General features: G+C 50.5%; 12 protein-coding genes across 12 annotated transcripts; 5 read left to right on the forward strand and 7 right to left on the reverse strand.

Moving 5' to 3' along the window:
• Positions 1-450: 450 nt before the first annotated feature.
• Positions 451-2,397, forward strand: CNBE0450 (hypothetical protein; the record flags this gene model as incomplete). Its single annotated transcript, XM_770234.1, has 5 exons — positions 451-628; positions 725-1,235; positions 1,284-1,394; positions 1,444-2,320; positions 2,374-2,397. The coding sequence occupies 5 exons, from the start codon at positions 451-453 to the stop codon at positions 2,395-2,397; spliced, it is 1,701 nt and encodes a 566-aa protein (XP_775327.1).
• Positions 2,398-3,199: 802 nt separating this feature from the next.
• CNBE0460 (hypothetical protein) lies at positions 3,200-4,771 on the forward strand (the record flags this gene model as incomplete). The annotated part of the gene is made up of 4 exons (XM_770235.1): positions 3,200-3,489; positions 3,942-4,033; positions 4,124-4,510; positions 4,641-4,771. 4 exons carry the CDS (start codon positions 3,200-3,202, stop codon positions 4,769-4,771), a joined length of 900 nt encoding a protein of 299 aa, XP_775328.1.
• Positions 4,772-5,209: 438 nt separating this feature from the next.
• Positions 5,210-6,213, forward strand: CNBE0470 (hypothetical protein; the record flags this gene model as incomplete). The annotated part of the gene is made up of 4 exons (XM_770236.1): positions 5,210-5,341; positions 5,501-5,556; positions 5,644-5,983; positions 6,064-6,213. The coding sequence occupies 4 exons, from the start codon at positions 5,210-5,212 to the stop codon at positions 6,211-6,213; spliced, it is 678 nt and encodes a 225-aa protein (XP_775329.1).
• Positions 6,214-6,437: 224 nt separating this feature from the next.
• On the reverse strand, positions 6,438-7,817 carry CNBE0480 (hypothetical protein; the record flags this gene model as incomplete). Its single annotated transcript, XM_770237.1, has 3 exons — positions 6,438-7,228; positions 7,342-7,546; positions 7,650-7,817. 3 exons carry the CDS (start codon positions 7,815-7,817, stop codon positions 6,438-6,440), a joined length of 1,164 nt encoding a protein of 387 aa, XP_775330.1.
• A 396-nt stretch (positions 7,818-8,213) lies between these two features.
• CNBE0490 (hypothetical protein) lies at positions 8,214-9,158 on the reverse strand (the record flags this gene model as incomplete). Its single annotated transcript, XM_770238.1, has 3 exons — positions 8,214-8,422; positions 8,571-8,875; positions 8,950-9,158. The coding sequence occupies 3 exons, from the start codon at positions 9,156-9,158 to the stop codon at positions 8,214-8,216; spliced, it is 723 nt and encodes a 240-aa protein (XP_775331.1).
• Positions 9,159-9,690: 532 nt separating this feature from the next.
• Positions 9,691-11,710, forward strand: CNBE0500 (hypothetical protein; the record flags this gene model as incomplete). The annotated part of the gene is made up of 5 exons (XM_770239.1): positions 9,691-10,346; positions 10,410-10,987; positions 11,046-11,237; positions 11,343-11,426; positions 11,523-11,710. The coding sequence occupies 5 exons, from the start codon at positions 9,691-9,693 to the stop codon at positions 11,708-11,710; spliced, it is 1,698 nt and encodes a 565-aa protein (XP_775332.1).
• Positions 11,711-12,129: 419 nt separating this feature from the next.
• On the reverse strand, positions 12,130-13,300 carry CNBE0510 (hypothetical protein; the record flags this gene model as incomplete). Its single annotated transcript, XM_770240.1, has 4 exons — positions 12,130-12,171; positions 12,230-12,518; positions 12,637-12,777; positions 12,873-13,300. The coding sequence occupies 4 exons, from the start codon at positions 13,298-13,300 to the stop codon at positions 12,130-12,132; spliced, it is 900 nt and encodes a 299-aa protein (XP_775333.1).
• A 328-nt stretch (positions 13,301-13,628) lies between these two features.
• Positions 13,629-14,488, reverse strand: CNBE0520 (hypothetical protein; the record flags this gene model as incomplete). The annotated part of the gene is made up of 5 exons (XM_770241.1): positions 13,629-13,734; positions 13,814-13,950; positions 14,038-14,179; positions 14,250-14,299; positions 14,366-14,488. The coding sequence occupies 5 exons, from the start codon at positions 14,486-14,488 to the stop codon at positions 13,629-13,631; spliced, it is 558 nt and encodes a 185-aa protein (XP_775334.1).
• Positions 14,489-15,095: 607 nt separating this feature from the next.
• On the reverse strand, positions 15,096-17,185 carry CNBE0530 (hypothetical protein; the record flags this gene model as incomplete). Its single annotated transcript, XM_770242.1, has 5 exons — positions 15,096-15,169; positions 15,233-15,723; positions 15,797-15,944; positions 16,011-16,129; positions 16,200-17,185. The coding sequence occupies 5 exons, from the start codon at positions 17,183-17,185 to the stop codon at positions 15,096-15,098; spliced, it is 1,818 nt and encodes a 605-aa protein (XP_775335.1).
• Positions 17,186-17,610: 425 nt separating this feature from the next.
• Positions 17,611-18,648, reverse strand: CNBE0540 (hypothetical protein; the record flags this gene model as incomplete). The annotated part of the gene is made up of 4 exons (XM_770243.1): positions 17,611-18,134; positions 18,204-18,271; positions 18,322-18,381; positions 18,428-18,648. The coding sequence occupies 4 exons, from the start codon at positions 18,646-18,648 to the stop codon at positions 17,611-17,613; spliced, it is 873 nt and encodes a 290-aa protein (XP_775336.1).
• A 409-nt stretch (positions 18,649-19,057) lies between these two features.
• CNBE0550 (hypothetical protein) lies at positions 19,058-21,208 on the forward strand (the record flags this gene model as incomplete). The annotated part of the gene is made up of 9 exons (XM_770244.1): positions 19,058-19,144; positions 19,211-19,397; positions 19,457-19,644; positions 19,703-19,872; positions 19,932-20,232; positions 20,288-20,398; positions 20,455-20,617; positions 20,681-20,851; positions 20,931-21,208. The coding sequence occupies 9 exons, from the start codon at positions 19,058-19,060 to the stop codon at positions 21,206-21,208; spliced, it is 1,656 nt and encodes a 551-aa protein (XP_775337.1).
• A 1,138-nt stretch (positions 21,209-22,346) lies between these two features.
• Positions 22,347-26,804, reverse strand: CNBE0560 (hypothetical protein; the record flags this gene model as incomplete). The annotated part of the gene is made up of 9 exons (XM_770245.1): positions 22,347-22,400; positions 22,474-22,594; positions 22,655-22,841; positions 22,894-23,232; positions 23,280-23,617; positions 23,680-23,722; positions 23,773-23,970; positions 24,022-25,988; positions 26,038-26,804. The coding sequence occupies 9 exons, from the start codon at positions 26,802-26,804 to the stop codon at positions 22,347-22,349; spliced, it is 4,014 nt and encodes a 1,337-aa protein (XP_775338.1).
• Between the last annotated feature and the right edge of the window lie 75 nt (positions 26,805-26,879).

The following is a 26,879-nucleotide window of genomic DNA, read 5'->3' on the forward strand; positions in this document are numbered from 1 at the left end:
CATGCACTGACCGTACGACCCAGCTTTCAAAGAGCTTTTGGGCTCGACTCCTACGAGAAAAGTGGATATGCAGAGCGTTCCCTGGGATGCCGGCATGAATGCTCATATATATGCTCAGAGCTATGGCTTTCCCTATGTCTGACGCGCGAGAGCGGGAAATGGGAACAGCTTTGATAGGCCAGAAAAAACCGGCATAGATAGGAACATCGTCGTACTTCATGCATAGCACACCCCCATCGGCGATGCATACAGCAACTGGCGACGACTCGCACGGCTGTGCTGGCGAAAATACCAAAATAAGATGTTGAATGCATGGAAGACGAAAAAAAAAGAATAAAGGAAATAGGAAATTGTGATTGCTGGTTGCGAAATTTAGCGTCTGGTTTCATCGCCTTAGTTGTCTTTTCCCTATCATCTCTCTCTTCATCACCACCAAACCATCTCTACACAATGCCGGCCTCTATCTCCCTTTCCACTTCCTATGCCTGGCCGGCACAAGCAACACACTCGCCTATACTTGTCGCCAGGCAGGACGCAGGTAACGGCACCACAGAACCATCCGCCGAAGCTTCTCAGGAGGCAGCACCATCCTCCGCCGCCCCCGCACAGTCGTCCGATGCCCAACAAGGTAAGTTCTCCTCCCCTGCATAGCATCAAAGTCGACGTCTTCGTTGATTTGACTCATACTCTGTCTCTTCGTCTGTGTATTGCCATTGACGTAAAGATTCCTCTCCTGCTGCTTCTGCTTCGCCCACTCAAACATCTGAATTACAACCATCGCCGTCCTCGGATGATGCTGCCCAATCTACATCGCCTTCCCCTACACCCACATCCGACGCTCAAACGACCACTTCTGAAGCCTCTGCAGAACCTCAACCGTCATCAGCGGCACCAACTTCGGATCCTGCACCCTCATCCGAAGCCCCAGCGTCATCTGCACAGCCCACCTCTGAAGCTCAGCCTACAACATCAGAAGCACCACCCAGTTCTGCACAGGAGTCACAATCCGCCTCGCCTTCTCCGTCGCCATCGCCGTCTGTCACTACCACAGCTAGCCCAAGTGAAAGTCCCAGTGCCTCACCGACTCCTAGTCCCAGTCAAAGTGCGAGTCCAAGTGCAACAGAAAGTGCGAGTCCTAGCGAGCAAGCAAGCAGTCAGGGCGTGACGACCATTTACTCTACCACGCAGCCTGTCTCTAGTCAAGCTGCTCAATCAAGCGCCGCACAAGCCTCCAGGCGAGTCTCACATTATCTTTACAGACAACGTCGCTGACGTACTCGCAGCGCAACCCCATCAACGACAGAAGTCACAACGGTGGTCGTCGGCGGCTCCACTACTGCATCTTCTACTGCTCAACAGTCATCCGCAGACCAATCATCTCGAGCTGGTACCCTGTAAGCTTTTCCTTATATACGTGACGCCATCGTAATTAATATCATCCAGAACCTCTACCATCGTCATTTCCGATACATCCTCTAGTCAAAGTACCGCGGCAGAATCAGCATTTGTCGCAACCACCACAGACTCCGCCGGTCATTCTATCACAACCACTCCCGCTTCTTACACCTCCTCCTATGTGACCACTTCCGATGGCGAAGTCTACACCGTCACCCAAATTGTCCACAATCCCACTGGCGCCCTCGACTCCGGTAGTTCGTCATCTGACTCTTCCACCAATACCTTTTTCAGCAACAAAGGTGCCGTTGCTGGAACGTTCGTTGTGGTCGGTCTTGTTGTCATCGGATTAATTCTCGCCTTGAGTCTGTTATGTTTCAGGAGACGAAGAAGACAGAGACTCGACAGGGAGGTCACAGCGGCTGCCATGGCCGCCCCTGCAGGTGCCACTGGACGACCCCCTCTCGATGAGGATAAAGGCTACAATCCCTCTTCTGGCCCCCAAACTAGCGAATCGTACCCTTCTACCGCCAATCAGACACCCATGGGCCAGTACGATGGATACGGCGCAACTTACGGCGACCCTCATGGAGGTTACGACCCGTACGCAGCTGCAGCGGCCGGATATGGCGCGACGGGCGGATATGAAACCATGCAACCCGGCGGACAAGGGTATTATTATGACCCTCACGCTCCTCCAGAGCAGTATAGCGTCCCTGAGCAGTACAGTGATGCCCCAACGCATTCTGGTGAGGCGTATAGCGATGTACCGCTCAATGAAGAGGGGCAGCATTACTACTTTGACCCAAGCCAGGCGCATGCCTACGCACCGGAAGGAGAAGGTTATGGAGATGCTTATGGAGGGTACTCGGGAACAGAGGGAAGTGTTGGGACGCCGCAGCATGAAAGGGAAAACCCGTTACATGTAAGTGTAGGGAGTGTGACGGAAGTAAAAATGATTTGCTGATCGAGACGTAGGTTGCGAACCCTTCTCGGCAATAAATGGCATATGTAATATATCGATCTTTTACAATTTTTTTGCAAGTCATTTGTTTCCAACCATCTTGTTCTTCAACTGACCCCCCCTTCTCAGCCAAACATCCATTTCACAACAGATATCATATACGTCCCAAACACTCTTTTAGAATAAAGTTACGGACTCTCGGTAGGGATTATGTGGGTTTCAGCATGAGCCTGTTTTTCTTTTTTTTTGTGATTTCTCACTACTATTCGCACTTTCCTTTCTTTTGCTTTTTCGCTTCTTTATAATTCAAAAAGCCAGTCCCTGGATCAAGCCCCAGGCTGAGCTAGTCCTTCCATCTGAATGCTGCACTCGCATCCGTGTCCGTTCCTTTCTGTAGCCTCGTACTTGTAGCTTATCTATCAGCTGATGCCTGTTTTTTTTCTCTCTCCAAGGATATCTAAATGCATAGGATAAAATCTGCTTCATCTTGCATGACAGACACTGCTCTATACCGCGAATGGGTATTTCTTCGGATTGTGGCAGTTTCTCCGCGATAACCTCCACTTTCCACGACCACTTGGATTCTTGCACCGTCGGTCAACAATCAACAATAGCCGTTTTGCACCAGATCCTGCTCATCCATCCAACGAGGCTTTCGTTTCCCCACAAGGGGGAGCAGTTCTTGAATTACTTTGCTACGCTGTTGTTTGCTTTCATTTTCTTACTTTCACCATCTCTCAAGGTGCTTTTGCTTTAGCTTTACTTCGAGTACGACCGAGCACCACCAGCAGACCTTGTTCTTTCTGCCATCCACTGCCAGAGAAGACCAATTAATCAACTATGCCCCAACCACCCATCCTCCCCTCCCTCTTCCCTCGCGAACCAGCTACATCCTCCACCGCTTCCTCCTCTTCCTCTTCCATTTCCCTCCCCTCCCTCCTCTCCATCCTCCTCCCTTTGCTCATGCTTCTCCTGGCTATCATCACTCTAGGAGTGTACAAATACGTAGGATGGAGACGAGGTAAGAAATTGGATGAAGCAGTGGAAAAGCATGCGAGGGAGGTGGAGCAGAGGCGAAAGTTGGCGAAAATTAGGTATGTGTATGGTACGCCTGGCATGTACGGCAGTGGGTGTGATGCAAATGGGAGAATGGACGGTCCACCGGTCGGATGGTGTGAGTATTGGTTTTCTTTCTTTTTTCCCTTGGTTTGCTTGTTTGTACCTGGCTTTGTTTGGGGTGTGCTTCTCGATAAAATAATTGACTGACCGAATGGGGGATTCCATTGGGCAGGTACTCAAAAGTGGCTTGAAGCCGCCGACGCGAGACGGTCATTCATCAGTCTTTCCTCTCTGTCAGGCAAGTTCAATTTCCCTTTTCCATTCGGTCTGATTTTTGAGCCCAGGCGCCAGCTGACTCTCTTGATCCACGTCTGCTTGAAACAGCATCTTCGTCGCGTCCCTCTTCTTTGGTTGACATTGGAAACAAAATCACCACTGAACCAAAGGGTGAGATCAAAGGGCAGGGATCAGACCAGAAACGCTATTCGCAACTGTATCAACAACTTCAAAGCTATCGTCCAAGCCTTCATACCACGGGAGGTTCTCCATCGTACCATGCCCTCCCGTCGCGCACTGATGAAATCCCTCTGAGCCCGGATCAGTATGATCATACAAGTATGTCCTGTCTTGTTTATCGCTTGATATTTCCATGCAAAAAAGTGCACACAATCAGGTGCTGATATGGCTCGAAAATTGATCGTCCAGCTCCTAACCCATCTTTCCAACCTTCCTCCTGCCCTCCTACCAAAGAAACCCCTACCACCCCACCTCAATCCCAACCTCAAAGTACTGCTGCTACCACTGTCATGGCCGCCGCACCTTATCCGTCTCCCCCCTCTCTTCCATTGCCTGCTTTTGGGCTTGGCGACGATTCCCGTATCGAGTTTGAAGATGCCATGCCGTCTGGCACCTTTGCTTTGAAACCTACCGCTCCAATAAGAAGATTTGAGCAGAGGACGTCGCCTTTGAAGAGACAGTTCAAGATGGAATCAGTTGGGGATGGTCGAGGTAAGAAAGAATTGATAAGAGGCAGATTATTTGAGGAGAAGTCTAGCCTTGGATTGAGCGGAATTGAGAAACAGACCAGTACCTGTAAGTATCGCTTGGAATTTATCCCCAATCTTCTTTTCCGTAACAGCGTCGCCGCCAGACAAAGCTGATCAAGACCTTCTTCCCCTATGCCCATAAACTTGATTAATCCATCATTTTGCATTTTACAAAGCCACCTTTAACACCGGTATCACGCCCATCGAAGACGACTTTCATACCTCGTTGATCCACGGACCCGGCATTTCCGATCAGAGTGATCATTTGGAGTTTACAGATGCTGATAGCTCTGTGACGACCCGATAATTGGGATGATAAGAGAGTTGGGGATGAGGCACGGGTGCGTTTTGTCCATGTCCGGTATGGGAGGAAGGAAATGTCTAGGGTGTCTTGTGGATACACGCATGCATGTAGCGTTTGTTGTTACCATGAATTGTAATACATCCGTCATCCGTAGACTTCTTCATTTGAAACCCGGCGGCGATCACGCGTGACGGTTAGTCACCGGCATTATTCGCCCATATGGTGCACATTCCAGGCACGGGTGGGGTTCTTTCGGCGCTTCATTTTTGGATTACGGCCACTCGAGTCCGTCCATTCGTCGAATTCAGCTGTTTATTATCTATCGACTCGCACTCGCCCCTGGGCGTCTATTGTCTTCTCGATGTACCTATATCAATCTTCCATCCATACTCTTTTTTCCATTCATACTAACCCACCAAAACCATCTACGATCGACTTACAATGACATCCTCCCCTACCCCTACTGCACCCTGTCCGATCCTTATCGACACTTCCGGCGAACCGTACATCCCGATCCCCTCTCATCCCGAACTCAAGCTCACCATGAGAAAGGAATCAGATATCGATGATCTCGTACGTTTTCCTTCCTCCTTCAATTCCTCCTCAAAGGGCATGCCCTTTTATCTACTGCGTCTCAAATAAAACAAGGGCGGGGAGGAAAAAGTATATAGACGCGATAATAAACGTTGATCGAAGTATGCGTGAGCTAATGTTCATGTACCCGGTCTACAGCTCGTACTGTTCAACACTCCTGAAATCGGTAAATGGTTCTGGCGTCGTCCATTCCCGTACGTCCAACATGCTTTTCATCAAGTCCTAACAAGTTCATCAATTTATCTTTCCATTATACACGGCTAACGGTCGAATCAAACAAGGTATAAACCCTCCGACGCTGGCGTGTTCATGTCCCCCGTCCCCCGTTTCGCCACATACATCTCCACCACCCTCCTCCCCTCCCTTCCTTTCCCGCCCTCCCCACCCTTACCGCACGCCGAAAACTTCTTTCCATTCTCTGTCCTTCGTACCGCTTCGGACGGCAAGATGATCGGCATTGTCTTCCTCAGCCCTGGTGCCGAGGACAAGGGAGGGGAAGAAGGGACATGGGAGTTGGCGTACGATTTGTTACCTGCTTGGTGGGGTAAAGGTGTGGGGACCGGGATGATCAATGCTGGATTGGGGTATTTGGAATGGATAGGCGCAAAGAAGGTTGTCGCTGTAAGTTTAATATATATATATATATGTATAAAACATCATTCACATGAAAACAAGAGCTGATAGAACTCGTCATTTTATAGTTCCATGAACCCGAGAACGCAGCGTCCGGTGCAGTACTTTGCAAAACAGGTTTCACGCGAGTGGAGGATAAAAAGCTTATATGGCCCGAAGAGAAAGGTGGCGGTGAACGAGTGGTTTACGGTTGGGAGAAAAGACTGCTGAGGCACTAGCCCCCCGGACTGTTACAAATCTAGTGGCGGATAGTAATATTCATCTTGTGATGTGATGTGTTGAAAAACTCAATAAATCCTCCAAGGAAACAGATCTGGATCGCAGCATGCATGGATGACAGAGGCGCCATGCTCCGCCTCTATATAACTCTACAAGTCACCCCCTTCCTATAAAAATAAAAAAAGGAATAAATAAAAAAGAAGGAGAGGTAGGATGTGATGATTTACAGATACGCCCTCACCAAACCCTTACCGGCCTCTGCCGCCATCCCCTTGGCGATCCCCTCCACCGTCCCTCCGAGACACACCATCTCCAACCTACTCGGCTCCTTTGTCCCGCCGCGAATCTCCTGCGGTATACTAGGGAACTCGCTGAGACCCATCTTCCTCCGCCTCGCATTCTCCTCCTCGCGATCCCTGATTGCCTGCTCGTGCTTTGTCTTTTCTCGGGCGATCTGACGGGTGAGGAAGGCGATGTTGTTGGCTTCGTGAGAGTGCAGGGTAAGTGCGTCGAGTGTGTTTTGGAGGTAGGCGGTGAGTGATCCAGGGAGGGGATTGATGAGGGGAGCAAAGGAAGGAGGAAGGGGCACAGACGGGTTGGTGAGTGAGGGAGCAGAGGTCTCAGAGGGAGAAGGAGTGTTGAGGGTGGAAATAAAAGCGTTGACGAGTGAGGGGGAAGTAACGGTGATGGGGATCGACGTGAGCAAAGTGGAGGCAGTGATCCCTTGCTCTATGAGGACCTGACCGTCCCATCGGCCCAACTTGGCAGCTTCGCGCGCACCGTCTGCAAGCCTGTACGCCTTGACGCTCACGTCACCGCCATTTGACCGAGAGGCATCGTGGACGACGAGGATCGCCTTGCCTCGCCCCGCAGCCTTTTCGACGGCAGAGAGAAGCTCGATAGATACTCGGGTAGCGAAACCACCATTGTGGGTGGAGAGGTAGATGCCAACAGGGGAATCGGGAGTGGAGACGGTACCGAGTCGACTCAAAAGTTTGGCAGAATACGAGTTGGCTAGAACCGGAAAAAAAGGAGAGATACAGTCAGCGCCGCTTTTTTTTTCTTGTTTTACATATTCTTTCGAAAATCCGCTGCGTGGTATTAAAAAAAAAAAAAAAAAAACTCACGACCCAAGCTTGTCTCTCCGCCGGGCAAGGCATAACAGTCCTCAACCTCCATCACACCATCCAGATCCAAGCCCAACAGCACACCAAGCGCATCCACATGGGAAGAAAGTTCGGTGGAGGGCGGCGGGTTCCTATCTTGCTGGAGGACAGAAGCGGGCGGAGCGGGCAAAGAGTCGGTAGAGTGCTTCATCATTTTGAGGAAAACCTATTTTCCACCACGAATCAGCACTCGTGCACCCGTTTTGTCTTGCTGTTCGTGCCAGCGCTGACATGATAGGAGGGAAACCCAAGGCGACTTTGCGACTTACGAGCGAGCTGAGCGAGACATTCTCGACTTCCCTGGCGGCCTCCACATCGACAACGCCTTCGAGCCGTTGCGGGACTTTTGAGGGTTGCTGGGCAGCGGGCTGGGGGGTGGCCTGTGTGGAGACGGCGGCGGGGAGCGAGGCCGCAAGAGCGGCAGCCATAGAAGTCATCTCGGATGGGTGTTTTTTGGTGCAAGTAGGTGAGCGCCGTATCAAGAGAACAATGAAGCCAGCAAAGTTGGCGGCGTTTTCGGAGTTTTACCACGCGCCACACGTGTGCCATATCACTTTGCGCCAGTGTGGCACCTTTTTTTCACTTTTACATGTAGTCCAACAATTCCATGCTGCTACGCAAATAAATGCAAGTACTAGTAAAAAGATAACGAAAAGAGATGGATGGCCACATGCAGGAAACCTCTTTGTGCTGCCCGTACGAAACATGACCAGCAACTCTTTTCCGATTCTCTCTTTTTATTTTTTATTTTTGATAAATGCAAGACAGCCCACCGTACCCCCCTATATGTACCCAGCGAGACACGGTCTACTGTACTGATAGGAAACCCCGCCTTATGCCTTGGCCTCTTCCTCGGGCACGAGCTGCTTGCCCTCCTTCAACACATACTCTGCCAACCCTTCCACACTGATAATCTTCAATCCCCACTCCTTTGCAAATCTCCAGCAATCATCTCGTCTTGCCATGGATCCTGCAGGGTCGTAGGGGTTGACGAGCTCACATAAGAGGCCAGCGGGTGGGAGGCCGGCGAGGTAGCAGAGATCTGAGTCGAGTTAGTGTATGTACAGATCTACCGGAAAGATGGTTGTTTCCGGCGGTACGGACCAAATACACAAAAAGAAAAAAAAAAAAAGAGATCTACCCCTCTAAGAGCGAGAGGTGGAAAGAGAGAACGGGAAAGAGGGACATACCTGTCGCACACTCTGTATGTCCCCTCCTCTTCCTCACCCCGCCTACCGCATACCTCAGCGTAACCATATGTCCCGGCCTTGTAAAATCGCTCTCATCGCTCTTGGGATCCGCGAGCAACCGGGCGGTGTACGCTCGATCGTGGGCGGAGATACCGGTGGAAACGGGATGACGTCCGGGAGCCGAGTCGACGGTGAGGTGGTATGCTGTTCCCTTGGGGTCTTGGGATACGCCGGAAGGAGGGAGAGAGGGGGGAAGTTGAAGTGCTTTCAGTCGGGACGGAGGAAGGGAGAGGCAGATGTAGCCGCTGATGTCGATTCAGACATGGTCAGTGGCTTCTCACTCTCTCGGCTTGAATAATAAAGGATAAAGAACACACACCTTGTCCACTTGATCATCCATGCCATGCCTTCTGTAGTGACGGCAGAGGCAGCACACACGACGTCTCCTTCGTTTTCACGGCTTTCGTCGTCCATGACGACTACAAACTCCCCGCGCCTGATAGCTTCGATGGCATCGGGCACGGGGTCAAACTGGAAGGGAGTAGGAGGGGCCGTGGGCGGGTTGGATACTTGGCTCGGACGGGACATGGTGGTGGTTTTGGCGAAAAGAATTGCGTTTTAGAGAAACGACAGCGAAATATACTAAAGACGCGTTGGTAAAGTCCGAGAACGATAATAGTTCCGGCGGCGGATGGAATGTTGTATTCCAGTAATCGACGCGAAATGTTGGTAATCAGTCCGCTATTGTCCGTCCATGCTCCTGGCATGAATCTAGCCGAGTGATTGTGCCTGAGCGGAAATCCCACTAATCAGCAACCACTCATGACGCTGATCCATTAGAACTCCTTGCGCTGCATGGGCGCTAGGAAAAGGACCCACGATAGATCGGCCATCACGCTGATTACTACAAGATGCATCGCACTAGCCAGAAGCGCGACGGGCGGACAGGCGTGGATGGCCGCCGGGCTCTGCCGAGTGCCACTGCGCATACTCAGCCCCGGCCATCGGCTGCCTCTATAAATACACCTCCACCTTTTCTGCTCTACTCCATCAGCCCACCATAACACTCCTCCGCCTCCCACCCGCCGCCCCGCGCACAGCCGCCCGCCTGCAACCGCCCATGGCCTCCATCTCCCTCCCGCCCTCGTCCTCCCCCACCCCGCCCCCGCCGGCCTCACGGAACATCCCCAAAGACTTCCGGTCCTCCCTCGCAGCATGGTGGTCCACGTCCTCCTACAAGGAGACCCGTGTCGCCGAGGAGAGGCTGCTCAGACGGCTCAGCATGTACCAGCCCGCTCCCGCCGCAGCGCCGCCCCCGCCGTCGACAGCGTCCGCCGGCATGCAGGAACAGGCAGGCGGCAGATCGTGGTTCGGGTTTGGGACGAGCAGCAAGAGTACAAGTACGACGAGCCTTCCAACTCAGACTCACGCTGCAGAAGACGTAGCGCCTCGGCCGCAGCCAGTCGCCTCAAGCTCAGCGCCGTCTTCAGGCCTCGTGGCCACGCTTCGAAACGTATTCATCCCCACGCCCGACCCTGCCGACGCCCCCGCGCACCCCGCCGACCCTCGCGACGTTTCCCCGAGCAGCAGTGCCACCTCGTCTGTTCATGATCCCACCCACGAAGAAAAGAAATCCCACCACCGCAAGTCGAAATACTGCAAGACGGACGAGGGCAAGCTCCGAGACTATATCAACACACTGGAAATCAGCACGCCAGCGAACCAGGATTCCAAAGAAGCGGTCGTCGTCTTGCACGGATACGCTGCTGCTCTCGGGTAAGCCATATTCCCGCCCTGCCCCGTTTTTTTTTTTTTGATCCCAATTCCGCTTTTCTCTAGTTTCTTCTTCCGTAACTGGGAATCCATCGCCACCTCTTCTGCCGCCACCTCCCGCCGGACATTCTTCCTCGACTGGCTCGGCATGGGCCTCTCCTCCCGCCCATCCCCCTCCCTCGTCTCTTCCCCCTCCAACGCCCCCATTCCATCCCGCGTCGCCCGTGCCGAACACTTTTTCCTCGCCAGCTTGGAAAACTGGCGAGAACGTGTAGGCGTCGAGAAAATGGTCCTCGTCGGGCATTCGTTGGGCGGATATCTGGCGAGTGCTTACGCCGTGAGGTACCCCGAGCGCGTCTCTGGTTTGGTTCTCGTTTCGCCCGGGGGGATACCGCATGGGCCAGAGTATGTCCGGTACCCGTTGACCGCCGAATTGTCCTCCCAGACCCGGCAGGCTCAGAGGCTCAGGAGGGAAGGGAGCGAGACGAGCCAGGAATTGGAAGGGGCGGTGGACGCAGCGGAGATGGAGCTCGGTACAGGTCCAGGGGGGCGTGGGAGCGGAGGCAAGGAAGGAGCGAAAGGGGAAGCGAAAGAATGGGAAGAACGACGCGAAGCCTCGGTCGTCCGACGGGGAATGATGAAATGTAAGTGCCTTCCCCCCCACCCCCAAGAAGAAAAAAACCGTAGACTAACCCACACTAGTCTTCGTATGGGGCTGGGAACGAGGTCTCTCCCCGTTCTCCATCCTCCGCACAGCCGGTCCCCTCGGTCCCCTGTGGGTAGGCAAATACAGCTCTCGCCGATTCGCAAAACAGACAGAGGAGGATGTAAGGGATTTACACGCGTACATCTATGGGACGAGCGTGATGAAGGGGAGTGGAGAGTATTGTATCTGTAAGTCCAACTCCCGCGTTCCCCGTCACCCTCACTCTCGCTCTCGCCTCCATTTGGGCTGCAGCCATATGACAGCTAATAGCTAACGAATGCCGGGATGTACAGCACATATACTAGCTCCAGGAGCATACGCGCGGATCCCCATTCTGGACCGTATCGACCGTCTCAAAATCCCAGTCACATTCATGTGTACGTCTTCCTCTTTGTTCCCCTTTGTATGTCACAGCGTATACTGCATCTAACCAGTTCCTTTTTTTTTCTTTCTTCCCATTATGATTATAACAGACGGTGACAATGACTGGATGGACGTACAAGGCGGCCACGATTCTGCTGCCGCACTGGCCAAAGCGGGCAACCCCAACTGTTCAGTCCACGTCGTACCCGAGGCAGGACATCATCTTTATCTGGATAACCCGGAAGTGAGCAATAGGTTGTTGGATGAGGCCATTAGGGCTGTGCCAAAGGCTTTTTAGATGTACCGGGTGATAGATGGGGAATAAAGTGTATATAGTAATCTTCTCTTACATGTTGTGGATGATGGGTTATATGTGAACTAGTAGATCTTTTTTTTTTCCAATGATTAGCGACATGCTGGTTTTTTTTTGCGCAAAGACGCAAGGTCGGCCTTGAGAAATGTCTGCAAGTTGAAAGAGCCAAGGATCAAGGGGCACTTTGACGGAGACGTAATTTTCTGCACATATCCATATTACATGAGGGTATTATTTGATGCTGGGTTATATAGATAACGATACTAAATACACATTGTCATTCGTCGCCTGAGATTACCTTGTACGTGGTCGTGTATATTATATGGAAGAGCTAATAGTACCTGTTGTGAACGTTAAAACGAGGAGGAACTACTTGCAAAAAGAAATCGAAATGTTCGACTCACTCAATCTCCAGCTGTAACGGTCAAGATAGCTTTCATCAGCAACTTGTTCCCGAGAGACGTTAAACAAAACAAAACAAACAAAAAAAAAAAGGAGACTCACAAACTGCAAAGCTACATCCCTTGGGGACAACACATTCAACCCCGCCTTGTTAAACATTTCTTTATTCGCATCCCCAATTATCTTTTCCACTTCTCTCAGTTTCTTCTCAAAATGGCTTGTTTTCCATAATAAACTTGTCCACAGGGTGGCGATAGCAATGAGATTATCAATGATATTAGGGGTCATAGCGTAAGCTTCTGCCAACTTGGTATTGATGGCGTTGAGGAAGGAAGATAGTTCGGAAGGCTGGATACGGCCTTCTAGTTCCAGCGGGAAGATGGTTTCGAATCTACAAATATATAAAAAAAGAATCCAAACGCCAATTCAATGCAAGTTTTGCTCGTTCATCAGCCCCTTTTCCCAGCTCTCTCCTTGTAATATTTCCCAAAACTGGAGAGTGTACGCACTGACACATTTCTCCGCCGCTCCAATCTCTTTCAATCCTCACCATCTCCTTCGGCAAGTGTTTCCCAATTTCTCCAGTGACGGGTTGATGGAAATACGACATGGGCGGGAGCGCTGAATGAGGGTACGATGATCGTGGAGTCCTGAATAATGGTAATGATAGCGAAAACAACAACAAAAGTAATCATGTCACAGCATAGAACCAGATCATCAGAAAGAAAAAAGTTAGCCTCTTCACCTCTCGTGATTTGATTCCAAAACCAGAAGAATTGAGACTTGCCCATGTCCACCCCTCCAACCTTCCAGATCGGCTTTTACCTTTTCCTCCCACGCCCGATTCGTTTGCCGTTCATACTCTCCTTCCCAATCATCAAACCCGCTACCGCCAGCTTGGGTCCTTAGCACGCTAAAGCTTGTGGTTGTGCCCTTTCCTTGCCCTTGTTCTTGCCCTCGTCCGTGGACATTGGTATTTGTAGTGGTATGATGGTTGACACTCGTTGCGTTGACACCGAAATCAGGATGGATATAGGGATGAGGTTGATCTGATTCCGGAGATTGCCCGACAGGAGTCGTAGTAGTAGGGTTGGGAGGCGCAGGGGTACGGAGCGGCGGGAGGGAAGCCTCTGCTGGATGGGGCGTGAAAGCGGGGGAGAATGGGTGGGACATCTGGGGCTATGAAACCATGACAGATGAAGAGTTGTTACTGAAAAAAGAGAGAGAAAAGAGGAGATGGCAGCGGGAGAGAAGAATGCGAATTTTATTGATGGATGATGTGCTTGAGAATAGATGAGTCAAAGAGATGCGCACGGACCAGGCACTCATGTTGACAAATTGTTCAAACCTGCAGTTTACGCAACATTGAATCTTGGAATTCTAGAAAACAGTATCAAAGCTACGTAAAGATACGTATTACGAGGAGATACATTTGATGTATAGAATGATAGAATATCGAATCTACTACTCTCACTTCTGTTTCACATTACAGTTGACGCCTTTAAAGAAGCTTCTCGATTTCCTCCTTGAGCTTCTCGGGCTTGGTGGAAGAGCCATATCGGCCGACACACTTGCCCTCCTTGTTGATAAGGAATTTGGTAAAGTTCCTATGTAAAAACTCGGATGTCAACTCTGACTGATATGGCAGTATGTTTTCAAAGGAAAAAAAAGGAAGCACGGACGTACCACTTGATAGCAGTGGTCCCGGCAAGACCACCAACATTCTCTCCCTTCTGAGACTTCAACCACGCAAAGACCTCATTCATGTTCTTTCCGTTCACTTCAGACTTCTTCATAAGCGGGAAAGTGACACCGTGGTTAAGCTACAATAAACGGTTTGATGTCAGTCATTACCCACTGGATCACACGTCCAAAGGCGAGATGTGGCGGGAGAATGACTGATGACTCACGGTACAAAACTGGGCGATATCATCGTCAGAGCCAGGCTCTTGTCCTCCAAACTCGTTGGAAGGGAAACCAAGAACGACGAGACCCTTATCTCCGTAAGTCTTGTGGAGCTCTTCAAGGCCGGTATACTGGGGAGTGAAACCACTACACACACCAAAGCACAAGTCAGATCTTATACTGGTTTCAACGGATGTTTGTAAAGGAAAAGACTTGCCATTTGGAAGCAGTGTTGACGATCAACACGACCTTGCCTTTCAAAGTAGACTGAACAGACTCTATCAATACTTATTCCCTTATCCGGATGATACGATGAAAAAAAGGAGTACTTACAAAGTCCAAATCACCCTTGCTCCCAGGCAGCTTGGCCTTCAAATCGTAGAAGCTTTTGTTGGCAACGTCCCCTGGGAGAGATTCGTAACCAAACTTGGAGGCGATGCTGTCGAAAAACGTCATGTTGGATTGGTGGTGAATGTAAAGATCTGGTAGTTTGAATATGCAAGTGTCTGTTCAAAAGACGGGAAAATGACGAAGAGATAAGATTCCAAACTGGTGTTAAATGCGGCGAGGTCATGAGAGGAGTTGGCGAGTCTACAGCGGTCTTATATATAACGCGTAAGCTCTGAACTCTGGACTCTCTTTACCGGCAAACCGACACTCGACACAACGATAATCCATGCACCATGCCAACGGGCTACGTTTAACGAGCGCTGCATGGCACGACATTTGGAGTGGCCAAAAAATGAAGTGGCGAACAAGCACCAAAAAGTGTCGGTCGATCGAGACCCCCTGGAAACCCGGAGATCGTCATAACGGCGGCGATGACTCTCAGGCACACCCGCACGGACACTCCCCGTCGCTGACAAATAACCGCGAGTCATGAATCGCCGGCCACCGCACAGACAACGACGCAGAGAGGATGGAAGGAAGGATGGAAGAAGAACGAAGAAGGATGATTCATACACCAAAAGAAAGTCTAGTCTATCTCGTACGATTAATGTCTACAAGATAATTCAGAAATGCCAGAAAACGACAAGCCGGGAAAACAGAAAATGCAATTTTCTTAGTCAAAAGTGATCTTGGTAGGCGCAGGAGCGTTCGAGGTCTCCTTGTAGAAAGCACCGTATGATCCATGTTCTTAAGCCGTTCCCGTCAGCATAATCCGCACGGTGAAATTGGATCGAAGGAACAAAAACTCACCCTTCTTCTTGATGGTAGTAGGGAACCTGTCCATCTCCTTGGGAATCTCCGCACCAACATCTCTCAATACCCTCATAAACTCACCCGCCAGAGATTTCTCATGGTTTTCACCCGTGAAGAACGTCACCGCCTTACCCGTCTTGCCCGCTCGACCTGTACGACCACACCTATGCACAAAGTCTTCCGTCGTCAAGGGAAAAGTGACATTGATGACCAACCCGACATCAGGGATATCCAAACCTCGCGCGGCGACGTCTGTAGCGACTAAGACATTTTGCTGACCAGTCTTGAACGCTTCGAGGGCTTTGAATCGGGCTTCTTGAGTCATATCGCCGTGGAGAGCGCCGACGGCGTACCCGGCTCGGCGGATGGTGTATTCAAGACGTTGAGCTTCTTTTTTGTACAGTGCAAAGACGAGAATACGGGTGGGAGAGGTTTTGGAATTGGGGTGAACCTTAAGGTGGGCTTTGAGGTGGTGGGTAAGTCGGAAACTACGATAAGTTTGAAAATAAAAGGTCAGAGTCAGCAAGAAAATATCTAGTTTGTGTTACCAGTTCTACATACTCCTTGTCACGGGGATTGTCAAGCACCTCGACAATCTGCTCAATCCTCTTGTTCGCGGAAAGCTCATCACTGCCAACAGTGATACGCAAAGGGTTATTCAAAAAGGTGCTAGCAAGTCGCCTCACGCTCTCGGGCCAGGTAGCGGAGACTTGATTGCCACGGACCGTCAGGATGTAAAATTCACTTTTGTAGACAGGAGACAGGGGAAACTCACACATGACAGTTTGTCTACCTTCCTTATGGCCAGGTGTGTGTGCGATAATCCGGCGAATATCATTCTCGAAACCAGCATCAAGCATCCTGTCGGCTTCGTCCAACACAAGATATGAAACACTTCAATCCCATACGCCATCAGCTTCCTCCCACCAAGCCAATACTTGGCCACAAAAGATAGACTGCTCACCTGGAAAGATCCAGCTCTCCTGAATCAGCAAGATCCAAAGTCCTTCCCGGAGTACCAACAACCACCCTCGTATCCTTCTGACTCAACTCCCTCGCCTGCCCATCTTTCCCCACACCACCAAAGATACAAACACTCTTCAACCCCACTTGCTCTCCAAACGCCGAAAGGTGCTCGTGCGACTGTTGCGCCAACTCTCTCGTGGGGGCGAGAACGAGCATCTGGATCTGTCCTGGTACTTGACCCCTTCCCTTCTTAGAGCCTGTCACAGGTGGCAACTGGGAGAGGAGGTTGATTCCGGGAACACCAAACGCCAAGGTCTTACCCGACCCAGTCTCGGCGATACCGACCACATCCTTCTTGCTCAACAATGCAGGCCATGAACATGCTTGGATAGGAGTCGGTTTCTCGAATTTGTTAAGGAAAGGTTGAAGTTTGGAGTTGATTGGCAAGTCGCGGATGGAAAGAAGAGGAGGAAAGAGGGAAGGGGTGAGGGTGATGTTGTTCGAGGTGAGGAAGGTGTTGTGTTCCGCGGTGAAGGTGGTGGGGACGGTAGGGGCGGGGATGGCGGCGGCGGAGGAGGTAGCAGCAGCGGCGGCAGACGCTTTGGCAAGTTTCTTTTGCTGTTTCTTGGAGAGAGCGGGAGTTTCAGACTCGGTGGGAGTTGCGGTAGAGACAGGTGTCTCGGACGAGTCTGCATCCTTGGACTTTTTCTTCTTCTTGGGTGGCTCTTCTGTTGCAGCAGTAGAGGTAGAAGGGCTCTCGGCTTCTTCCTGATCAACCTCCTTCCTCTTCTTGTCCTTCTTCTCCTTTTTGTCCTTCTTGTCCTTCTTCCCGACTTCCTCCTTCACTTCCTCAGTGGCGACACCTTCCTGGGCAGTAGCCTCCTTGGCTGCCTTCTCAGCCTTCTTGAGTTTCTTTGCCTCCTTACGAGCCTTCTTCTCTTCCTTGCTCAATTTGGGACTGGCAACGAGCTCTTCGGCAGACATACTGATGCTTCTTTTTTTCTGTTTGCTGGCAGGTTGTTTTGAGTAAGGGGAAAAGTGTTGAGAAATGCGTGAGACAGAGAAAGAGACGAGCGGTGAGCGACCGAAGTGACCGGCTGGTGGAGAATTGAAATTTTGGGAAAAACATATCGCGTTCAGGAACACGGACATCCCCGCCGGCTAACAAAGATTATTGCCTTCAACTTACCACCACCAAGCGACCTTTCACCGCCGCCCCACGCACTTCCATAGATACTTTGACAAATCAAGAGATCACTGCAATAGTACAGGAACAGACCCGTTACATAAGGATAGATCAGTCATGATATATGGTATGGAACAACGCTTTGTCATAATAATAATAATAAAAGTCATGCGAAAAATGAATCACAAGAAAATCAACCTCCCATCCAACCTGCTCAGCCCACCTACTCATCCAGATCCATCTTTTCTTTCGCATTCCCCTCGTCCTCTTCTTCTTCCTCCTCCTTTTGAAGCAACTCCTTTGCCTTCCTCATAGCAAACGCCGCCTCCTTGGAATAATGACTATTCCTCTTCTTCTCAAATTCCTTATGCCTCGCTTTCGTCTCCTCATCCATTTCTTCTTCGGAATCCGAAAATACTTCTCCGCTGTTGGCTGCCGTGTTCGCTGCTGTTGCCCCCAGCTCCATCCCACCGACACTGCCGTTAGCACTGTGAATCGATCCCGTTGAAGTGCGTGGGGAAGATGATCCCGGTCGAACGGGGTGATCTTTAGAAGGGAGGGAGAAGGATGGAGAGCGCGAGGAAGTAGAGGTGGATGATGATGGACGACGAGGTGGTTGAGAGTTCATAAGTGTGTTTCGAGCAACTTGATCGGGGCTGATACCGATACTGTTTCGAGGACTTAGAGGGGTAGTAGGTGATCGAGGTGCTCTGTCGTCTTCCAAGTCAAAGCTAGGGACATCGCTGTCTGCAAACATATATGATAGTCAGAAAGAAGAGTAGACGCGAATTGCAATGCGAGAACGAGGAGACAAACCATTTGCAAGAACTTGGTCGTTTATGGCATCATACCGTACATAAGGTGTCTTTGGTTCATCGATTTTCCTGCAAGGTGTCGGTACTGGCTTGATTCTACATATGCAAAAATAACTTACATGAGAGAATCCTTCTGGACCTCTGTCAAAGCAATATTCGCCTCATCCCACTGCAAGCTGCTGCCATCAACTTATACTCTAATCAAACCTCATGCGAAACACTTACTGCTCGCCAACAATACGCTCGCCATCAGGCCCAATACTATCGCTCAACGGGTTCTTCAATATACCTCTCGCAGGCGGTGGCTTAGCCGCACTCGGGGTATAGCCATCATCGGGAGTTATAACAAGGTCGTCCGCAGCGACTTGTGGGGGCCCTGAGGCTGGGGGGATGTCGATATGGGAAGGGTGAGAGTGTGTAGATGCGTAGGTTGCGTTGGGTGACATGGCTGGGGAAATTGTGGAAATGGGAATAGGAAAGTGGAATAGATGGAGATGAGAACGAGGTCAACATGTGCCCTCCGTCATGCGTCGCTGCCGTTCGTTGTTGTTCGCCGATGCCATGTGTTACGTAAACATGCATTGACGTAACACCGCCTCCTGGAATCTTCCCCTTAAACGGCCCATTTAGCGGCCCAGTTTGTTATGGTGGGCGTGCACAGTTTGCGGGATCGTCCAAAACCAGAACCTGAAACTGGGCTGCGGCAGAATATTCTGGGTGGTGTCACCCGAGTATCTTCCACGTCGACGGTTGCCGTTGCGGCGTCAATCTCGTCTTCCATTCATCCCATCCCCCTTTTCCCCCGCATTCCACAACTCTTACTTTCAGTCCACATCTCATACTCACAACATCAAAATGCGTCCCCAGAACGTTGCTGGAGTAGCTGGTACCGGTGCACTCATCATGGCCGCTGGCGCCCTTGCAGACCAGACTGTCTTCCATGTACGTCTTCCCGTGTCAGAAACGCGATTGGAACAAGCCCAGCTCACTTCCTTTGTCTGGCTTCAGCCCACCTCTCTCACCGCGCCCTTCATCGAGCAGTTCATCGAGTCTATCCCCGACTCTCGATGGACCGTCTCTCGAGCTACCAAACAGACCCCCGTCGGCGACGAGATCTTCTCTTATGTGGGTCAGTGGGAGGTTGAGGAACCCGAGGTTTACCCCGGTATCCCTGGTGACAAGGGTCTCGTTTTGAGTACGTCTTTCCATCCTCTTGCGTCTTTCTGTAGTTATGTCACTGACAAATATGTGCAGAGACCAAGGCGGCCCACCACGCCATCTCCACTCTCTTCACCGAACCCATTGACCCCAAGGGCAAGTCCCTCGTCGTTCAATACGAAGTCAAGCTTCAAAAGGGTCTCGAGTGCGGTGGTGCCTATATCAAGTTGTTGACCGACCAACAAGACGAAGGCCTTCGTGCTGGTGAGGATTACACTGACAAGGTGAGTCGGCTATCAAAAGGAAGTAAGATGACGAGCGCGTGTGCTAAGACATCTGCAGACCCCCTTCACCATCATGTTCGGTCCCGACAAGTGTGGTTCCACCAACAAGGTTCACTTCATCTTCCGACACAAGAACCCTCTTACCGGTGAATGGGAAGAGAAACACTTGAAGAACCCTCCTTCCCCCAAGATCACCAAGACCACCGCTCTTTACACCTTGATCACCAAGTAAGCCCTCTTTCCTTTAATCGAGTGTTTTAGCCTTCGTTTGCTAACTTCAAGATCAGCCCTGACCAGACCTTTGAGATCCTCATCAATGATGAGTCTGTCAGGAAGGGTAGCTTGCTGGAAGACTTTGATCCTGCGGTCAACCCCCCCAAGGAGATTGATGACCCCGAGGACTTCAAGCCCGAGACTTGGGTCGATGAAGCAGAAATCGAAGACGTCACTGCTACCAAGCCTGACGACTGGGATGAGGACGCTCCTATGATGATCACTGATGCCTCTGCCACCAAGCCTGAGGACTGGCTTGAGGAGGAGCCCGAGACCATTCCTGACCCCGAGGCTGAGAAGCCTGAAGAATGGGATGTGAGTGCATCGTTCTTCTTGGTTCGGAACAAGGACAAACCTGATGAAAAATTAGGACGAGGAAGATGGTGACTGGATCCCACCTATGGTCCCCAACCCCAAGTGTGAGGACGTTTCCGGCTGTGGTCCTTGGACTGCTCCTAAGATCAGGAACCCCGATTACAAGGTATGCCGCCCCATCATCTATTCGTTGCAAGTCCACACCCGCTGACTCTTGAGCAGGGCAAATGGACTGTTCCCAGGATCCCCAACCCCGAGTACAAGGGCCCCTGGGCCCCCCGAAAGATTGCCAACCCTGCTTTCTTTGAGGACCTTCACCCCTCTGACTTTACCAAAATTGGCGGTGTCGGTATCGAGCTCTGGACCATGACCGAAGACATCCTCTGTAAGTCATTTTTGAATCTCATTCTTGTAACAAAGTGTGTAAAATGTTGACCAATGGAAATAGTCGACAACTTGTACATTGGCCATGACGCTGCTCAGGCCAAAAAGTTTGCTGAGGAAACTTACCACGTCAAGAAGCCTATCGAGAAGGAGGCTGAGGGCTCAAATGAGGATGAATTGGAGGAGCCTTCTTCTCTTGTTGAAAAGGTCCAGCTCAAGGTTTACGAGTTCCTTCGTAAGTTGCCATCTCCCATTCCTTCCCTCTTTCCCCCATCTCGAGCCAAGGCGCTGACAACTCAATCTCTCACAACCAGACCTTGCCACCTTTGACATTGCCCAAGCCGTCAAGCAAATGCCCGAAGTCGCCGCCGGTCTCGCCGCAGCGGTCTTCACTCTCCTCGGTATGCTTCTTGCGCTCTTTGGCTTTATTGGTTCCGCTCCTACCAAGGTCAGGCAGACTACCGTAAAGACCAAGGCCGTGGCTCCCGTTGCTCCCGCGGGTGAGGAGGAGAAGAAGGCCCTCGATCAGGCTGGTGTGGAGGTTCCTGCTGAGGGCTCGAAGAAGAGGGTTACTAGGTCTACAAAAGAGTAAAGTGGAGATCCCCAGCCCACCCTTTGGAGCTGAAGAAGAAGAAGGAGCAGTTATAAGCTGCTGCGTTTCGATAGCGGTCTGTAAGGTCGTTTTTTTTAACGAGTGGTTTAGTTGAGCTGCCATGTAGTGTTTTTCGTTTTTGTTCTTACAATGATCGCGTCTGGTTGAAAATCTGCTCCTTTCGTTGCTAACCCTTTCAGTGCTAATAACTTATAAACCATTTTCGAAAATTATCGGAGTATGAGAAGCGTGAAGCGTGAAGTGAGAAGTTTTCGGACCTGATATTGCTCACAAAGGATGACTTTGTTTACCGATACGCAATCACAAAATTCCGACCCGAATCAACCCTCCATCGCCTACTCTTGGCAGCCATATAAACAGCCAACTACCTCCCCGGATGATTTTTAGCATCAGATCCCATCCATCAAACTAAACCAAGAACGGAAAAAATGTCGTCATTCAATCTCACGTCAACCACGTCCATTCTCGCGGCGAACAACCCCTCTCTAACACCCTCTGGCGCTAGATCAGCTGCTATCATCGAATGGGCCAAACTCACCTGTCCTACGTGGACATCTACCCTACCTGTCAAAACCTCCATCTCCTGGGCTGGGGTAGGGAGTCGTCGTCAGACGCAGACCACCGGTCCTGCCGGAGGAGACAATGAAGATAGTGAAGACGACGAAGGGATGTCCTTACCAGGCGGGGGCGGGGTAAAGTTGTATGGACAAGAGGAAGAAAAGAAGAGGGTTACAGAAGAGTTGGAGAGCCTTACTGGGCTTTTATTCTCGCAGCGCACAGAGGGGGAGGGTGAAGAGGAGTACAAGAGTAGGCAGACGTTGCAGCGGTTGATCAGTTTCGGTACGATCCCAGAGGGAGCGAGAGGCGAGGGGAATGAACAGGGAAGCGAATGGATTTTACAGCAAGGAAAAGTTAGCAAAGTGTGAATTGTTTTGCACAGGTAGTGATAAGCAAGCGAATGAATTGCTGAAAGACAAGACATTTATTTATTCATGACCGTGAATAAAATATATAAGCATAAAGATGTAATAGATAACTGGACCAGCAGAGAGATGAAAAACCAGTCGTAGATAACCAGAGATAAAACTACACTAAAAGTCTTGTTAAAAACTACTTGTTACAACAACTTGCCGAATATACCCTTCGCCCCTGCCTTCGCTGTCTCTTTCATCTATGAACATAAAATAATCAGTATACGAATCTCTAGGGTGAAGTCGAACGTAATGGAATATTTGTAAACGTACAGCTGCGTTCTTTGCCTGACCAAGATATTGGGTTGCAGATGTCGAGACGTTGTTCAGTGACTCTCCGAGCATATCGAGAACATCCCCTCGCAACGATATAGCGTTTGTCATTTCCGTGTACCTGTGAGCCACGCCGGAATCAGTGCTAGGTCAAAAAACAAGGGCACGACAGAAAACATACACATCTTGTCTCTCACCCTCCTGCGCTTTTGGCGCCTTCGTTTTCTTAACAGCTGTTCGATTCGGCAATGTATTGGATGGGAGCTGAGGTGGCTTTTCCGGTTCTTCTTCCGGCTTTCCCCATGAGATGAGAGGTTTGTGAGGGCCCGCTGGGGCTTTTGGAGGGGGAGCTCTCAATGGACCTCCAACTACATGTCGTGATTAGTAAATTGTTGAAGAGTAAAAGTGATAGAGACGTACTGAGAGCATCGAGTTGAGCACCGGTCAGAGTTGCGCCCCAAATCCAAGAGATCACTCCTGCATTGACTGGTTGTGGTTGTGGCGGTATGGCTTTCTTGTGTGCACAAGGATCGATACGAGGAGGTAACGGTTTGCGGAAGTGGAAGAATGTCCGCAGGTTGATATCGAGAGGGCCGCTATACTCAACAAAGTCACCAGAACGGTCGTCTATGGACAATTTGCCACTGGAACGTCCTTGGGGTCCGAAGAAAAGATTTATACGGGTGATGTATTGGAGGAAGGGGACGGTGTAAACTAGTGCGGAGCCGGTAGTCGTCACAGCAATGATGATCTTGTGACCTAAAGCTCTGTAAGTCGATGCGGCGATAATTCCTCATCAAACTCACCATGCCTGGTAACGTAGAAAACGTTAGATAACTCCTCATCTTCCAGCTCGACCTTTGCTATTCTTTCTCCGCTGAAGTTTATGGCACATCTAATACTCTTCTTAGACGCGGCAATCCAAAGACAGTGGACTGATGCCTCTTTTCCCTTCCCATAATCTGTAGGCTCTTGCATGGCTGCTTGTAGGGCAGTGGCACTTGTAGCCAATTCATTACCTGTCATTGGATCGAGGACGAAAGACGCGATCGGTCCGAAAAGGGAATCATTGGTGAATGTGGGGGGTTTGGCCTCGACGACCCATTCACCTAGAACATTGATGAGAGCGTAGATTTTTGTCAAGCTATTGCCAAGATTAGCAGCGTGATCTTTGAACACACCAAACAATTAGGACTATGCACCCACCCTTTAACGTAAGATACTATCAGTCTCGGTCTATTAACCATGTCTATGGAGTGGTCAGCGTCCAGAAATGCAGCTCATCCAGCGAGGACTTACCTCCTCCCATTCCTGACACTGTCCATTTCAGTGACCCCACGACAGAGGTCTCTGGCAAAACGTTCTGGATATTTCCCTTCTTCTTTTTCTTCTTCATCATTGCACCATCTTCATCGAACCCTTCCCTCAAAATGACATCCGGGCCTCGCATATCAATTATCGCAAGCGATTTGCTAGAGAATGCGACAGCGATGAAACCTAATTGCAGACGTTAGCATTCGGGAGCGCAGACTTGTTCCGTGTGCTCACCAATGTCAGATACTGCGCAAGAAATAGGCTCTCCCTGCTTCGTTGTGAAAATGGCTACAGGCTTGAATCCATCTGTGTTGGGCTTTGCCAAATGTCCAATCTCCAATACTTCCTCTACCCACTCGCTCTTCCCTTGTTGCCTTGGCTGTGGCGGAAAATAACTTCCCTCAGTCTCTTCCCCAACCTGATCCCCTCCCCTATTCAATATCTCCTGATATCTATCGTCATCCGTCGATGTCTTGGCCTTCTGGAACTTTGTCACGAGGACTTCGCCTGTCGTAAATGTAATTACACATTCCAAAGCCTCTCTTGCGAGGTGTACTGATTTGATCCTGACCTTAGATCTATCGTTCAACCACAACTGAGCGAGAGGGAGATGGGAGACGTCTGGATGTTTCAGGTAATTACCGGTGTTGATGGTCAAGTGAGGGAGAGGATTGGGGAACTCAAATCGGAGGGGCGTCGGTAAGATGAGAATATGTGGAGAAGCGTCCCAGAACCTTACCGTACCATCTGCGTGATAAGTGACGAGGATACGATAGCTTTCCATTTTGGCGACCATGACTTCTGGCGCCCCATGCGATTGGAGATCTGGAACTGCTAGACCACCTCGCAATGGCAATCTCGGCATTTCCTCCTCGCCGGCATGTTCGATTGTCCAGCTTATGAGTCGTTTAAACACTGGAGTGCTCAGCGAATACAGCTCGGTGCCTAGGACAGAGAGGGCGCCAGACCAAACGGTAGAAGGGAACGAAAGCTGCTTTCGCATCTTCGCAGATCGTTGGAAGTTAGTCGTGATACCGCTGAGACCACTGATATCACTGACAGGCGTGTCAGGCGATGCTGCGGGGGGGATACTAAGCGCTGGTGAGGGTGTGCGGATGGACCATGGTAGCCGCCAGCCGCCACCAGCACGGGGTGACATAGGTGCAGGGGGTGTGATGGGTGCTGGTGTCATTGCAACGATTTTTTCGCCCGCTCCTGGCTGGATGTAGTTCTTCCTTCCGGACGAGGGTGGTGCAACATCAGACCGCGGTGGTGGAAATACCCACGCTTCAAGACTACGTGTCGCGTAAGGTTGCTTGATCTCGGGAATTGAGGGATCAGGAGCGAGAGAGATGACGATGCTGATGGGGTCATGTGAGAGATTGAAGTAAGGGTTACTTCGAGGGATGAGGATGAAGTCTTCAGGGGGGGTCCGAGTAAGCCAGTTGAAGCTACCAGTAGGTAAAAGAGAGTCACGGAAAGCGTAACGTTCCTGAAGAGGCATGCTTTCCGAAGGGGATTTGGAACTGGCGTTGATAGGAGGTTTATAGGCAGGGAATTGCAAAATGTTGATCCCTGGCTTGTCCCCAGGACTCTGTCCACCCAAAATCAACAAAAGCGTTTCACCCCGCTCCGCAAGCTCCACTGTGGCATTGGTCAACGGTTCTCTTGCCTGTGGAGTTCCCTGAGCAGATATAAGAGCTTTCAAGCTGGCCTGATCGGGAAAGCTCGCCCATACCATCTTGTAGATTGGTTCCCTATTCGCCGACACAGCAGAGACAATCGCATTCCCATTCTGATCCCTTTCCACCTTTTTATCCTTACTAGGCAAAGCACCAGATTCCAACAGACTTTCGGCATCGGCAACATTGACATCCTCGTGCGTGATTGTGCGCACCATCAACGGCTTGTCAGACTCGGAGAACGCCCAAAACGCAATGCACCCATCCACATGACCAACAGCAAAAACAAGACCATCGGGACGCCAGGTTATGAAGGTGACTGATGGTGCGCGTTCTGTCCAGAGGGATCCGTCAGCATCCTGATAGGAGCCGCCTCCTGGAGCACCAGGTGGGAGAATCATTTCGAACGTCTTGACGACCATGTTCCTCTGCATATCCCATGCAACGACGCCTCCTTCGTATCCTATCAGCATGATGTTGAGATCCCGAGGATTCATAGCTAAGCAAGTTGCCATTGGCCTGAGGATAGACGTCAGTCGGTCGCCCTACACCGCAGAACTTTACGTACCCTCCAAGGGTCTTTTCTCTTCCAGGTACACCACTCCTTATCATTCTATCCTCATAATCCTGCCAGCAATTCCCAATCTTCCAGTTACCCAAACCCCTCCTGCTCAAATCCCAAGTCAAAGTCGTTCCGTCTCTCACGGTCAAGAACAAATGGGTATGACAAGGCAATGGTTGCTCTACACTAGTCACAGTACCCCATAGAGTATACGCGATCTCCTTCATGGGAAGCGGCGGATGTAGAGAAGGGTTCGGATGATCCGTCATGTGCTCGAGCGTATAGGTGTGGATTGTGTTGCCATCATCAATAGCGATAATCCTGTTATGACCTGGATGGAACAGGAGGAATTTGATAACATGTGCGGGACCGGAAGACGAGATTGGTGAAACCGGAAGAGTGAACTGAAAAGGGGGAGCTCCATAGCAGTGGACCATACCGTTAGAAGTGCCTATGGCGAAGAGAGAGAGTACAGGGTCAACTGCAAGCGCAGTCACCTCTCCAGTGAAACCGAGGGAGCGAAGCTGGCCATATCTGTAAAAAGTAGTCTCGCGAAGATTCCTTGTGTAGTCGGTATCTGGAGATAAAGATGGACCTTTGTTCTTAAACATGTTGAAGCCTAGCTCCCAGGCATTCAATAAAGATGCGAAGATGTAAGAGAAGACGAACGAAGATACCTTGAATGCAAGAGATGCGAATTCTCGACAATTAAGTTGAGCTGCGAAAGCGGAAACAATGACAATAAAATGCCCGAAATGCGTAAATGATGACATCCCAGATCTGGCTATTCCCTTTTTTGGCTCTCCTTTTATCGATTATCGAGCTCAGTTCAACTGCATTATCTCGCT

Source organism: Cryptococcus neoformans, chromosome 5 (genome assembly GCF_000149385.1).
Source record: "Cryptococcus neoformans var. neoformans B-3501A chromosome 5, whole genome shotgun sequence".
In the NCBI taxonomy this organism is placed as follows: Eukaryota; Fungi; Basidiomycota; class Tremellomycetes; order Tremellales; family Cryptococcaceae; genus Cryptococcus; species Cryptococcus deneoformans.